Source organism: Phodopus roborovskii, unplaced genomic scaffold (assembly GCF_943737965.1).
Source record: "Phodopus roborovskii unplaced genomic scaffold, PHOROB, whole genome shotgun sequence".
NCBI lineage: Eukaryota > Metazoa > Chordata > Mammalia > Rodentia > Cricetidae > Phodopus > Phodopus roborovskii.
Window position 1 is genome coordinate 435,780 of NW_026126415.1, and position 14,639 is coordinate 450,418.

Below are 14,639 nucleotides of genomic sequence, written 5' to 3' on the forward strand. Positions count from 1 at the left end.
GTCCCTCTCCAGGCATCTCCCCATCCTACCCAGCTTCTCCATCCCTTACCAGTCCCACCCGGGGGCCGGCCTTTAAGTCACTGCACCTGTGTTTGTACCCTGACTTGTTTCTGGGGAACTTCCACACCATCCCTGCCCGCCCTTCTGTACAGAAGCATCATTCTGATTTGTAACAGTCCTGTGGAGTGACGTGGTCAGGTGAGCACAAGGAGGGACCCAGTGATGGTTAGTTGTGGAGTCATCCAAAGTGACAGGCTCATTGGACCCCAGTTCACCAAACTTCAGGGCTCATGGGGTTGCCTGCTTGGGTGTCATTTTTAACAGCCAGTGGGCCACTGGCTCCATTTGGAAAACTGGCCAGGATCCTGTGAACCTGGAAGCTCCCTGCTGCTACACCTCACACAGCTGATCCCTGACCCATGCCTGCCACCCGAAATCAGCTGCCTCCAAAGGAATAGCAATGCCCTCTTCTGTTTCATGGCCATATCTAAATGATGGTGGTCACCAAAGTGATTTCAGGTTAAATGTTAGTCGGGTATGTCCATTTTAACACTCAGCACCCACCTGTACATCTGCATGAGAGGCCAGATCCAAGGCTATTGAGTTCTTTAGGACCTACAAAAAGATATATTTAACCTAAATAAAAGAGCTCTTGTCAGCAAGCCAAGAGAAAGATTATGAAATTGAAATAAAAGACTGTCTCATTAAATGTGTAATAAAACATGTCAGCATCTTTCTCTTGGAATTTATAAAAAAATGTTACTCATTTATAAAACATTTGCAAATATGACTACAATTGATGGTTGTTTTGTTAATTGACACCTTCGAGTCCTGAGTGGCATACACCTGTAATCACAGGAAGTACAACACAAACAGCAGAAGGTAGCAAATTCATGGTGAGTTTAGCAGCATGAGCTGTCTCCAAAAATTCCTGAACAAGTGAGTGATTCCTAAGAAGTCATAAATACTTCCAACCCTTCCTAGTTAGAGACCCACCCAATACTTTCAAAAACAACACATTAAAACCTTTAAAAAATGATTTCTTTCTTTCTTGATTAGAACTTGGATGGCTCTTGTTATGACATTGGAAGATATAATACATTTTTCTTCAACACACTAAAGATCTGAGAATATTACAAGTTGGAATAATTTCTTACAAATAGTTTAAGCGGTAGAATCATCACTGTCACTTTAGATGAATTTTACTTACATTAAAAACCAGAGCTCATAAAGAAAAGTTAAAATGGGTCTCCGTAATTTTATGAAAAGATCCTAATTGCTTTTTTTACTAACACATTTTGTTCATTGACTTTTTTTTTAAAAGTTGTAGTCAAAAGACATATAGTTAATAATGAAAGACTTAAACTAGCAAAGAAATGAAATGAAGCCCAAAATAATTGGAATGCTGGGTGGAATTTGCTAACCTCTGGCCCTGAGATACCAGGATACCAAGAATTCACACTGCCCCTCCTTTCCGTGAGTCAGCAGGTGGTGAATAGGGTCCTTAAGAAACAGAGAGACAGCTGCAACTCCAGTTTGCCCAGACAAGATTAATTAACACACCCCGAGGCCCTAAGGTCTGCTGACCCTAACAGCGAGACCATCTGGCCTCAAAGGGTTGGTACTCAAAGGACAGAGGGTCACACCCCCCTCCCTAAACTTGTGGGATTTACCTTTAAAAAGGCCTGTTCCTGGAGAATGACGTTTCTCTCTTAGCCTGCTTGCTGGAGCAGCCCGTTTGCCCAAACGTTTCCTGTTCATTAAAGCCTTTTGTGTGTGGCATCAACTGGACTGGACATTGAGTTCTTGGGGGTACCGACCGACACTGGGACACTCCTCATTCTGAGGGTCTTACAATATGAAGTGAGTTAAGTTTGTTTTTTGTTTGTTTTTGGTTTTTTGTTTTTGGTTTGTTTGTTTATTTGTTTTGAGACAGGTTCTCTCTACAGAACCCTGGCTGTCCTGGAACTCACTTTGTAGACCAAGCTGGCCTCACACTCACAGAGATCTGCCTGCCTCGGCCTCCTGGGATTAAAGGTGGGTGTCACCAAGCCCAGTTAACTCAGAGTTTTTGATAGGATGCAGAACCCTGGCATAAGACAGCTCTCAGAGGACCCGCCTTTAAAAAATGCTAAGCCAGATCCACCCACTTTCACTAATCAGCAAGCTCTAAATTATCCAAAATCCTGATGGACAGGCCAGCAGCCAATCAGAATCCAGTGCACTCTCCAGTCTGGTGCAGAAGGGCTGTTCGGACAGACCCCTGGGCAGCCTGCAGTGCTCTCAAATGAGAACGACAGACACTGCAGGCTGTCCCAACGGCTTCTCCTACTTCCATCCTGGGAGAGTGGCTTCCTTGTGCTCCCGCGTCCCTAAGGAGACGAAACAAAGCAAAGCTTCAGCTTGGGCCCCACGCTCACTGGCTGCACAGTAAGAACACGTTACAAAGGACCGCAGTCACACAGTGTGGCAGGCTGCCTGATGCTGCTGCGAGGAAGGAAGGTACGTCTGATGCTGACTCTGCGACATGACTCCAGGTCTCATGAGTTCCCCTAGGGAGTCTATTTCTAGTCGCCCCAAACAGAGAAGGCAGTGAGAAACCAAAGGAACGATCCCACCCAAGTCCAGTCGGACGAGCGAATGCGTTGATGTACAGCAGCCTAGTGAGGAGTGACAGAGATGTGGCAGCTTGCATATAGGCAGCAGTAAAGTCACTGCTTCCTGCCCTCAGCAGCTGTGTGTCGTGCTCTGATTGCAGCAACAACAGCGATGTCATGCTCAGAGGACAGAGCTTCCGAATACTCCTGCTGTCCTTTGCCTAGGCTGACAGTACCAAATGTAGTACCTCTTGCAGCACGGGCCTTAAATTGAATCTGGAAGTAATTGGTTGCACCTCTAATAGTCATGCCACAATTACATTTATAGGCACATTTTGCCTGGCATACTTCTGATGGAGTAACATGCCAGGTAGGACCACTGGCAACCACTACTAATGGAAGCCGGGGAATGGGGGTGGGGGGCAGGGTCAGAAAGGTTCTGGGCTGATGCCTCAGGCCTGACAATTGGTTACACACACCTAGCTGATTCAAGGGCCCCAAGAAGAATGGACAGGACAACCTGTACCTCAAACTGCCTCTTTCAGGTGAGAAGTGAACACACTTGCCCATACTTGAGACAGACTGTCCTTCATACCGATCCATCTCCACATCCGCTCACAGATGCCCACTGTTGTAGATGTCCCAGGAGCCAGGACACACTGGACCCCAGGTCCACCACGCCCACATGCCTTCTAAGAGACCAACGAGTCCGCCATGCCAGGTGAGGTCATCAGTCGTCTTCACCTGTAGGCAGCCTTGGCCATCCTCTAGAGAAGCTGTTAGAACCATTCCAAGCCTATGAGGGCTCCCTCCCTCCAAAACAGTGGGTGTAACACAATGAGATCTCCTGAACCCCTTCTACCCTTTGATGGAGTGTGTAGTTGTAGCTGGAAGACCTCCAGGAACTCAAAATCACGTTTGTCATTTTTTTGCCCTAGGAACTCCAGCTTAGCACAAACCCTGTCATACAGGACCCTGGTGGGTCCTGTATCATCTTGTTTCTTCCCCCCCTGGTTGCTTTAGCACAGTGGTTCTCAACCTTTCTAGTATTTTAACCCTTTAATAAAGTTCCTCGTGTTGTGGTGAGCCCCACACTGCAACCATAAAAGTGTTGCCTTCGCTACTTCAGAACTATACTTTTGCTTCTGTTATGAATCGTAATGTAAATAAATATCAGATATGCAGGATATCTTTCCTGTGAAAGGGTCCTGACCCACAGGTTGAGAATTGCTGCAAAGTGCTTTTTTGGGCACTGGCCTGAGTCACTCCGGACCCACCAACCCTTGTAAAGATCATGAACCACCCATGGGGCTCAGCCCACACCAGTTCCGACATCAGCTACTAACTTGCTACAGCGACTGGTTGTGTGGACAGACCAGAGGAGTCATCAGGGTGTGTGACTACAGTGCAAAAACCCCAGTGTCCTAGGCATATGAGAAGGTGTGACGTCACAGCGCAGCTGGCTTCTGTCCCCTCTCATCCTGACCCCTCTCCTTAATTCCAGAGAGCCACACACTTATACCTACATTAGCTGGGTGTGAGGTGGCAACTGCTCCCAGCCCCCTAGCTAGCTTGTGCCTGATGAGCCCACTCCGACGAGCACCACAATGACAGGAGAGAAAGTCGTTGGCCACGGGAGTGGAGGTGGCGGCTACAGAGGAAGGCTGTGTTACTTGCATTATACAGAGCGTTACAGGCAGAAAATGAGTCGGATAACTCTTTGTCATTGAGCCCATAATTTAATGATGGTGTGGCCTGGGATTGCAGTGACCAAAGTGTGTAAATGTCCCCGGGGCTCTACCGACTCTCCCTCCCTCCCCTCACACGTGGAATCTGCTGGGCCCTGCAAGCCTGACTTTCTTCCCACACATCAAGTTCCTCTCACACACTGATCCGTTTTTTATGGGGACAGTGCCCCATCTGCGAACCTTAAGCAGCCATACTGCTATGCTGCAAGGGCCTCTGATACCACACACCCTGCTCAGGCGACTGTTCTGGGCCCCTTCCCTCAGCTTTCCCAGCCCAGGACTTCAGGGGAGGGTTCAGAGCACACTCATAAGGCAGGGATCCCTTGTTCTCTAGTTTGCATAGAAGACTTTTGTATTGGGTTGTGTTGTCTTTGCTGTTTCTGGTTTTAATTTGGGCTTTTGGAGGACTGGTGAGGTTCTATTCTAGAAAAGGGGAAGGAAATATTGAAGGTCTGAGAGCAGTTGCCTTTGGGTGGAGCATACCCCCAACCCCACCCCCCTCTGACTAAAGGATAAAAAATGTTCCCTGGAGATGCTGACTCCATCCGCGAGGAGGCTGTTGCCAGGCTTGTGTAGAAACTAGCAAGTCTGTCATTTTTCCTGGAACTCCTATTTATTTTCTGGAGGGCAGCACAGCCTGGTGGGTAAACATAGGTCGGGAGGGGCTAGATAGACCCCTTAGTACATGCTGATGCATGGAGAAATAGGCAAGCCTAGTGTCTAAGCAAGCTGTCGGTTGCTCTTTCAAGGTGTTTCCTCTAAAGCCAGTTTTGAAGCACAGAAACCAGAGATGTCCACATGTCTAGCTGTGGTTGTTTGGTTGGCTGGTTGGATAGATGGAAGGGTGGATGAACAAATGGACAGATGAATCATTGGTTGGTTGGCTTTTGTTGTTTTGAGACAGGGTCCATTACATACTCTAACTTGGCTTCAAACTCTCTTCCCTGTCTCCCACGTGGTATGCGGGGATTACTGTCTACACCACCATCACTAGCCCACTCTGAGTTTCAGCCCCCCTGGGGCTCTGCAGGTTTCATTAGTTGGTGTCCTGTGGGCCATCTGGGATTCTGACTTGAGATGAACGTGCTCAGCCCCACCCTCCCACGCTCCTTTGCTCTTGGAGCCTGCCTAGCAGATGATGCCCATTCATTTGCTCTGTGCCCCAAATAAGGCTGAAGGGCTATCTCTGCAAAACAGAAGGACAGAAGTTTAACCGGGGGGTCGTGGCCTGGTGGGAGTTAGGGAGTGTTAGCGACCCAATTCTAGGTGTAGGTTTTCCAGTCAAGTGTTAGCAATGAGATGAATTCCAAGCCTCAAGCTGACTGCAGGCCCAACAGGCTGAGGAGACATGGCCGTGAGAAAGCAGAGGAACACATCCCCGATGACTTGGTACAGGAAGGACGACGCCACAGCCCCAGGAGGAGGACACATTCCAGGAGCTAGAAAGGCCAGCATGCTTCCCCAGAACATGGCGCAGCTGTAATGTGGGCACAGAGAGACCAAGCTGGACTTCCAACCTATCCAACTCTAGAACAAGCACGTTTGCTTAGTTAAATGTATACTGGTGTGCTACAGTAATGATGCGCTGACAGATTCCGTGGGAGATGGGAACCAAGAGTGTGGTGACCTAGAGAGTCCTGCTCACCCGGGGTCCACCCCTTAACTCCCACAGCCTCGGTCTCCATCCGTGGTGTACTGCCCCTGCCCTCTGGAATCATGGCCGTCTTTCTGCGTAGACCATGCTGGCTTCAAACTTGCAGCAATCCTCCTGCCTCTGCCTCTCCTCGGCACCATCACACCTGGCCAGGCATACAGACTGAAGAATGAAGAATCGCAGACAATTTTAAAGGTGGCCCTGTGGGTTCATTATGTGGATGGTCGAAGTACACACGTGTTGACAGTCAAGAGCCTGGAACCCTCCTCTGCCAGCAACCGTATGTTTCCATCCTCACTCTGCACCACAGAGCTGCCTTTCGCTTGCATTAATTACCCAGACACACACCAAATCTGTGGAGAAGTGGACATGGCCAGCCTTGAGGGACGCAGGCCTGGTGTTCATCGTTGCTGCAACCGTTCGGGACTGTGTGGCCTTCCTGGTTCCGTTTTTATTTCCATCTCAAGTTTAGGCCTCGGGACAGGTTCTCTCCTGTCTTACCCCACCCACAACAGACTGCAGTTGAGAAAGACGAAGATGCCATGTCTAAGAGTGAAACTGACAGCCTGTGCATCCAATCTCCTTCTCTGAGGGGCCCTGGAAGCCCCTGATGGCTCAGTTTTTCCTCTCAGGGCAGGTCGCTTGCTCAGGACTGCGCATGAAGAACCCAATACTGAGGGCAGTTGTGACCACTGGGCTCTCCCACCATGGACTGGAGCTGCCTGTGCTCCTGTAAATCTGCCACTGACCCCGTCATATCCCCTTCTAGGCTCGATTCTCTCAGACCCCACACCAACACCTCACAGGACTGATTATGGATCCGCATTATATATTAACAGCGCCTAAAACAAAAGCAAACTCAAGCTCACAGCAGTGAGACCCTGTATGGGGAAGGGAAGGACAAACCACCCCTCAGACATCTTCTGTAACACTGAAATTCGCTGTAGCCTTCTGAGGTTGACTCAAAAAAAGAGGTGATCATAAAACCTTAGCAAATTCAACTTTGTAGACAGCCCCAAGTGGGCAGGGCAAAGGTAAGAAAGGACACTTTGAACAAAGATATTCTCATGTCTCCATGTTCAGCCTAGCCCTGTTGACCAAGGACTGTCTCACAGGCCACAGCACGCAAGCACACGGAAGTTTGGGGTGGCTGCTCTAAGTAGTCAACCTCGGCGCTGCTGCCATTTGGAGACCAGTAACCCTCAGCCGCGAGGGTGAGGTTGGCTGTGAACCATAGGATGGAGCTCAGCACTGCAGGCTGAAGCCCACTAGATGCCAGTGGCGTCTCCCAGCCACGGCAGTCAAAGCGTGTCCTGGCATGGCTCCTCTGTCTGGCGTGGGAGGTAGGAGGCCAAACACCCTGGTCAAGAAGAACCAGTACACAGACAAATGGCTGCCTACCCTCCACAGGGTTGGGAAAAGGCAGCGAGTGATAAGAGCGGGTGGGCCCTGAGTGTGTGTCCTTCTCCAGGAGACAGGTGCTCAACTAGAAAACCAGAAAGGTGTCCTGATTTTGTCTGTGGGTTTGCATCTACCATACGTATGTGATCCTCATGTGTGCCTAGAGGTCTGAGAGGGGTATCGGGTGTCCTGTGTTATCTCTCTCTTATGCCCTTGAGACAGGGTCTCTTCGCTGAATGTGGAGCCAGGCTGGAGATTGGCATGCCCTAGGAACCCTCCCATCTCCATCCCCTGAATCCCTGAGGTCACAGGCACACATGGTGGCAGCCAGCTCTTTATGTGGGTGCTGGGGATTTGAACTTGGGCCCTCATGCTTGTTCAGCAGTCACTCTTCCCTGCTAAACTTCCTCCCAGTCCCTAGGTTTTTTGTTTTTTTTTTCTTTTTACTTCAGCAGCTAATTCAGAGTTAAAACAATCTGAGTCTTACCCAGGAATAGATGTCCACAGACCTTCAGCAAAGGGGCAGCTGGGAAACACCACAGGCTCCGAAGTCCTAAGTCCCTGCCATAGTTAACTGAGGTTGTGTTTTTGGGTGGGGAGGGGAGGAGCCACAGACAATATGCAAATTAAGTATGGCAAGGCCCCTCCTCCAGTAAGCTTCATGTGTAAGCACTGGAAATTTAACCTTATCTAATTCACGTTATAAATATTCAGCCATTTAAAAATGCCAAACACCACTATTAGCTTATAGCTCTACACAAACAGCACCAAGACTGGTCTGGGGGCACATGTAGTCTGAGAGCCTTGGGCCACAGGGTACCTAGCTGTCTGCTATACCTCAGAGCCTGATGGAAAGGAGATGAAGACCATCGCCGGCATTGATGGAGCTGTTGCATGGTCCCCAGGGTCCTGGGAAGCTCTTTATCCTGAGCTCCATCATTTCTTACAGACTTTGCCGCTTAATGACTTCCCTGAGTCCTCCCAGCATCCTTTTTCTTTGACAGTAAGGACAGAAAGGCAGGTGGCCTTCTCTACCCACGGAGGCAACCCCCTGGATGCCCAGGGTAGAGCTGCTGTGTACTGCATGCCCCAGGCCCTGATTGTGAGCGCTGGGAGAGACCTTTAGCGTCTACTCTATAAGCACTCCTGGTCTTCGAGCCAGTGTGAGGGGCAATGTCTCAAAACAAAAGTCGCTGCAGGGTGGGGTGCCCACTGCTCCCAGGAACAGCACAGAGAGAGAGGAGCAGCAGGAGCTGGGAAATGGCTCACAGAGCAGGCAGACCTGCTATCTGGCCCACAGTCCATGCTGGTCTTTCTGGAGGGTTCTCAAATTTCTTGATGTGCCAGCCGTCAATGTGTAATAAACTTGGGGTGGATGGGATGGGTAGAGCGCTTGCCTAGCACAAACAAGACCCTCTGGGTTTAAGCCCCAGTGCGGCAAAATAGAAAACCAATAGAAATTGGAGATGAAGAGTCCCGGGAAGGGCGCTGATGACTCTTGAGAGGGAGCAGGGGCCCAGGAGCCCCGCAAACGTTCAGAAATCCACTCCACTCCCTGGCTTCTGCACCAAGAAGAGAAACCGCCCAGGGACAGGGTGGGGAAAGGTGGAGACCAGGGTCCCAACAGGAACAAGTACCAATGGAAACAACTGCTTTTCCCTGTAAAGGACTCCCTTCTTCCCAGCACAAGTTCACATCTGTGTCACCAAGTTCCAGGAAGTTTAGTTTAGCAGCAAAATGAACTGGGAGGGGTAAGGGCCAAAGACGGCTTCTGGAAGTCTCCCTGTCTTTGCTAGGGAAGGGATCCATTCAGTCTCAGAGGGCCTCACATCACAGCGGCACTTAGATTTCTCTCTTGCTGAGCTCTGGGACAGTCTCATGCACAAGAAACTCCCTGGTTGTCACTGAGTTTTTCAGATATGGATTCGGAGCTTGCTCCTCACAGAGAGGCTCTGGTTCGGGACTCTGACTGGAAGAGAGAGGTTGCTCGTTGAATTCTGTGTATATCTCTTCTGTCATTCCCAAGCACTGGTTGTGGGCATCTCCAGGAGCAACCTCGGTTAAAACTGAGGGCTCCTTAAAACTTTTCCCCTGGGGACAGTCAGGCCTAGACGGAGAGGTCACGTATTCATTCGCCTCTCCTCCCAAAATGCTCTCCTGACCTTTTCTAGCTTCCTCTGTGGAAACAACTTCCAGAAAATTCTCAAAGTTTACCACCAACTTGTCAATGAGGTCGGCGGGGACAGAACACGGTTTTAAGGCCCTGTCTTCTGTGTTCCCAGAGTTTCCAGATTCCTTCGGACTTGACCTCCCCTACAAAAGGAAAGGGGACACCCCAGAGTCATGCAAGCCGAGCATCCTTAGATTCTGGACACAGAAGCCCTGCCCCCACACAGCCCCTCATCCCTCACTGGTCCAGATGATGACCCACCAGTCACTTCCTCAGGAGCTTGGCAACAGGGCTCCATTTCCTGAGAAGTAGCAGCCCAGGGCCCGCCATCCTAGACAGCTCAAGGCTTCCCACAGCATATTATAAATCTGGACGTGAGATGAGAGCCCTTAGGGGAAAACCATCAAGGCAGCGCCACCTTGCAATGAATCAGTGCATGTTGTAGAGGCCTGGCCTGCACACTCTATGCAAAGTCCAATTCACCAACTCAATAAACAGGAGAGCGAAGAGGTCAATATATAACACAAATGAAGGAAAGAGCTAAAATAGTTCATTATTACAAAAACGCCTCTGGAAAAATAAATTCTAAGTTTAAAAAAAAAAAAAAAAAGACTAACATTTTAAATTCTTGAATCAAGAAAAACCTGCAAAGGGACGTTTAATAACAACTTAAGAGCTACAGTTCACTGGGCTGGTTTATACTTAAGGGGGAGATTCGTAACTTAGACACTTTTCAAGTTTCCTGGTTAAAAATGTACTTAAAAGGGGGATTTCTACTTGGAAAAATACGCCAGGAACCCTGCTGCCAATGAAACAGTATCTGACTCTAACTCTCGCAGTTGGAGCTGCCTTTGGGTTGCCATTTCCCACAGTAACTCTGGCCCCCAGATTAATGTGCTCTTGGCTGTTTTTCAAATGGCCAGAGTTGACAGCCAGGTCCTCTGGCTCTGCATAGCAGAGCTGTGAAACAGCCCCCTTGTGTGGCGTCCGTCCAGGGCCGCCCGATGTTGGGAACACCTCAGGCCCTGCCGACGCCCTTTCTCTAGTCCAGAGCGTGTGTGGAAATTCACAGTGGGGGCCGATTCCACCGGTCCACCCCCCCTTCTCTTCCCTGGGTCTCTCACACTTGGTTCTTTCCCTGTGAACCCCGAGGAAAGCCCGCCCACTCCCATCCACCTCCCCCAGCCAGCCTGCAGAGTTTCCTGGACAAATCCCACCCAGCCGTGGGTACCTTGAAATCATCTCTGGTCCACGTGGCTAAACTACTTTCAGCGGGGTTGGGAACATCAGGACAACACAGACGAGTCAACCTGCTATTAAAAGATGAGATTTCAGATGAGGTTAGCGTGGGGCACGGTCCTTGTGTGGTGTGTGGCTAAGCTAAGGGTGAGGCTGGACTCCCTAGTCAAGAAGAATGTGGTTATTCGAATTAGAGTGCCCCGCCCCAGGCTCACATGGTTCAATACTGGACCCCAGTTGGCAGAACTGTGTGGGGATGACTAGTGTGCTACTGAGGGCCAGGCCTCGATGTTTCAGAAGCCCACCCATCTGTCTCATATGGCTGTGTCTGGGGATGTGGGCGCTCAGCTGCTGCTCTGGAGCCAGTCCAGCCTCATGCTCTCAACTATACCTATCATGGACCCTAACCTTCTGAAACCATAAATTAAATTAATAATTTAATTAATAATTTAATTTAATTAATTTAATAATTAATAATTTAATGATTAAATTAAAAGTGTGTAAGTTGCCTTGATGGAGTGTCTTATCATAGCTATCGAAAACAAAAGATAGAAGGCAACTGTGAAACTCCCTATTCAATAAGAGTGAGCTTCCACACTCTTGCCTGACGGGAAACCTGAGCCATTGTCTGTGGAACAACACTGAAGGAGATGCACGCTTCCCCCATGGAATTATATCCTTACATCCTTTCTCCATCACCCCTGTATCTGCACCCTGGTCCTGATGTTAGAAACTGCATTATAGTCACCCTTGGCAAATATAACAACTACTACTAACTACTCACACCTCCTCATAGCGGTTCCCAAAGTATGTTCCCAACTTCAGCACCCATCACCAGCTAATCAAAATCCGGATTCCCAGACTTTATTCCAGAACTCTGACTCAGAAGCCCTTGGGGCGGGACCTGATTTTGACATGTGCCAAGATAAAAGATTACCACTTAAGAGCGTGATGTTCAAAAATGTGTGCTGTGACTTGGCTGCGCCATACTGTCGGTAATCGAGGTGACATTAGCTTAGTCACAAATGAATCACAGCTGCTGGTCTGAGCAAGCTCACGGGGCAGTGTAGGGCTGCCTAAGCTGGCTAACTGGATGAGAACCCAGCTCCAATTCCAGGGGTCAGGTCTCTGTCCACTCTAACCTCAGGTGGTAGGCAGATCAGCAGACAGGCAAGGTACTCCTTGGCCCCAGAGGACTCTAGACTTGGTGTCCCGATCTGTACAAATACATCCTCGTCTTTGTCAGAGTCCTGATGAATCTGAGGGTGTGCCCTTTAATTTTTTCCACAAAGATGGACCAAACAAATGAAAGAATGACCCCCACCCCCAGGGAGGAGTACCCTCTGACACCACAATGCCTTCCACTGGTTTTCGCTGCTCGTTTTAAAGGCATCCACTGTCAATTATGAACTCACTTTGGCTTTTTGAGACCAGAGGTCAGTGTGAAGACACTAAGCAGAAGAAGGCCTCCTCCAACCAGAGATGTCAGGAGGATAATTTCCAAGACACCTTTGCAACAAAGAGAACAAAATACTACTGTCAATATAGTTCCCCAAGTCATTGACAAATCATTTAATTTTGCACTATTTTTCAGAAGGGATCTCACTGTATAGCCCAACCTAGCCTGAACTCACTGTGTGGGCTGATCTAGCCTTAGATGTCACATCTTCCTGTCTCTGCCTCCTGAGTGCTGAGGGTGGCATGCAGACCATACCTGGCTAGATATGATCACAGGAAAGAGGCTGCCCTGTACAATTACAGGGAAAAGTACCCCAGAGAGACGAACCAGTTTTGGAGAGAGAGCAAGTTAGAGAGGCAGAGGCAGGAAGTGAAGGAAATGAGGTAAGGGGCAGGTAGTGACTGGTGGGCTTTCCCCAGGGAATGTAAGATTCAAACTGTGGCTGCTGTGGCTGAGTGGGCTATAAAGGGCCGAGAGAGACTTAGGGGCACTGGCTGTCCTTGCAGAGGACCCAGGTCTAGCTCTCAGCACCTACAAGGCTGCTCACAATTCCCCGTAAATCCAGTTCCGGGCGATGAGAACTCTCTTCGGACCCTGCAGGCTCTTACATGTGTGTGGCTCACATAAGTTCACTCAGCTACACATACACACACATTAATAATAATAATCTTTCAGAAAAAAAAAGGTGGCTCGAAGAGGATCCAGAACAGAAGTAGAGCGTTCTATAATCTAATCACAGACCAAGGAGAGACATTCCGGGTTCCAACAACACAGGATCTTGCTTTCAATTTGACCCTGAGGGAAAATTCCATGACCTGTCCTAACTTGTATGCAGCGCTCTGAGAAATCCAAATGATTGTTTTAAACGTTTCTCAAAGCAATGTCAAAGAGAATTCCAAGAAGCACCGCCAGCCCACAGAGCAGCCATATGCTCTGCTCACAGCTTCCAGAGCCACGAGTTCCCTTCATCCTTTTGGCACATAAATAACACGAGGATTTTGAGATGCTTCAAGAAGAAACTTTTTGGCTTATGCTAGTTATTGCAGAACAAGTGCCGCTTGTTTTTTGTTTTCCCAGTGTTTTGAGACAGGGTCCTTCTGTGTAGCACCGGCTACCCTGGAATCACTCTCTAGACCAGGCTTCCCCTTCTTTTTCTGTCATCTGGTCCATACACACTGCTTCCCCGTTAAATATCTTCCTTAGCCAACAACCAGATGAAACTACTGCATGCTAGCTACATTATGTGTTACATCTAGCAAATTCTTCTTGCTCTCTGTGTTTTCAATGTGAAAACTGGTAAAGTTGAACACATAAATCTTCCTGCTCACCATCCCACAGACGGTAGCATTAAGTCTCTTCCCCTTGTCAATGACCTTTGATCAATCAGCTTTTCCTTCCAAGGTCCCGCGGCACAACTCCTGACGTTTAGCTGGTGAGCATGACGCTCTCGCTCATGGAACTAGCCGTGACTGAGGCTCCCCCAAAGGTTGCCTATCAGGAAGGGGGAGAAAATGACCAGCCTGTCTAACTCAGCTCTCAATGTACCTGCTCCTCTGCAACCCCTTACTGCTCACCTTCCAGGGGGGTGGATGGAGCCAGAGCGTGTGCACAGGCGTCACACAAATGACATTTCCAACCCAAAGTAAACCACAAGGCCTGAGGCTAGTACTCACTGATTGATGAGGTCCTGAAGTTTACTGTTCCCCCGCTGGCTCCCCCAGCTCCATTGTTGGCCACAACCCAAACAGTATAGGAAGTCCTTCGCGTCAGGGACCCCAGGTCGTACCGCAGGACATGGGAGTTAACTGTCATGGCTGAAGGGAAAAATAGAAGCTGAACAGTGCAGCGAGCCAAACTGAAAATGTGCATCGGTGCCGACCCTCCTAGCCCTGGCCCGCAGTTCTACCCGGCCCTCTCTCAACTTCTGCTCAACACAAGTCCACCAAGATGGACCAAAGACCCACACAGAAGAGCTAAATCTGTAGAGCTCTTCAAAAGCCAAAATAATAAATAAATCACAGCTTCGAACTGTTTTCAGAATAGGATACCCAAAACACGAGCAACTTTATAAGACAATATTAAACTGAACTTTATTAAAATTAAAGAGCTTTTGCTCATCAAAAGACGGTATGAGACTTAAATGACTACAAAATTAAACAAAATATTTGTAACATAAATTTGATAGGGAGCTTATAACTCAAAACCACAAAGACAACCCAATGTTACAATGGGTGAAGAAGTTAGGAGACCATTTCCCTGAGGACGATAGACAAGCAGACAACAGCTACACAGAGGGTTGCTCCAAACCTTGAGAGCTAGGGGGAAACACTTTTCTAAATGAGATACCTGGGACCCACATGCTGTCAGATTT

General features: G+C 48.8%; 1 protein-coding gene across 1 annotated transcript in view; it reads right to left on the reverse strand.

Annotated features, from left to right (window-relative positions):
• Window positions 1–9,242: 9,242 nt before the first annotated feature.
• The window catches only part of Il31ra (interleukin 31 receptor A), a 31,165-nt gene continuing 25,768 nt past the window's right edge, over window positions 9,243–14,639 (reverse strand). Inside the window, exons 11-14 of the mRNA XM_051183060.1 lie at window positions 13,942–14,082; window positions 12,225–12,318; window positions 10,802–10,883; window positions 9,243–9,713 (exon numbers count right to left, since the gene is read on the reverse strand). Coding sequence (XP_051039017.1) covers window positions 9,243–9,713; window positions 10,802–10,883; window positions 12,225–12,318; window positions 13,942–14,082 — 788 coding nt within the window. The remainder of the gene's footprint in view (window positions 9,714–10,801; window positions 10,884–12,224; window positions 12,319–13,941; window positions 14,083–14,639) is intronic.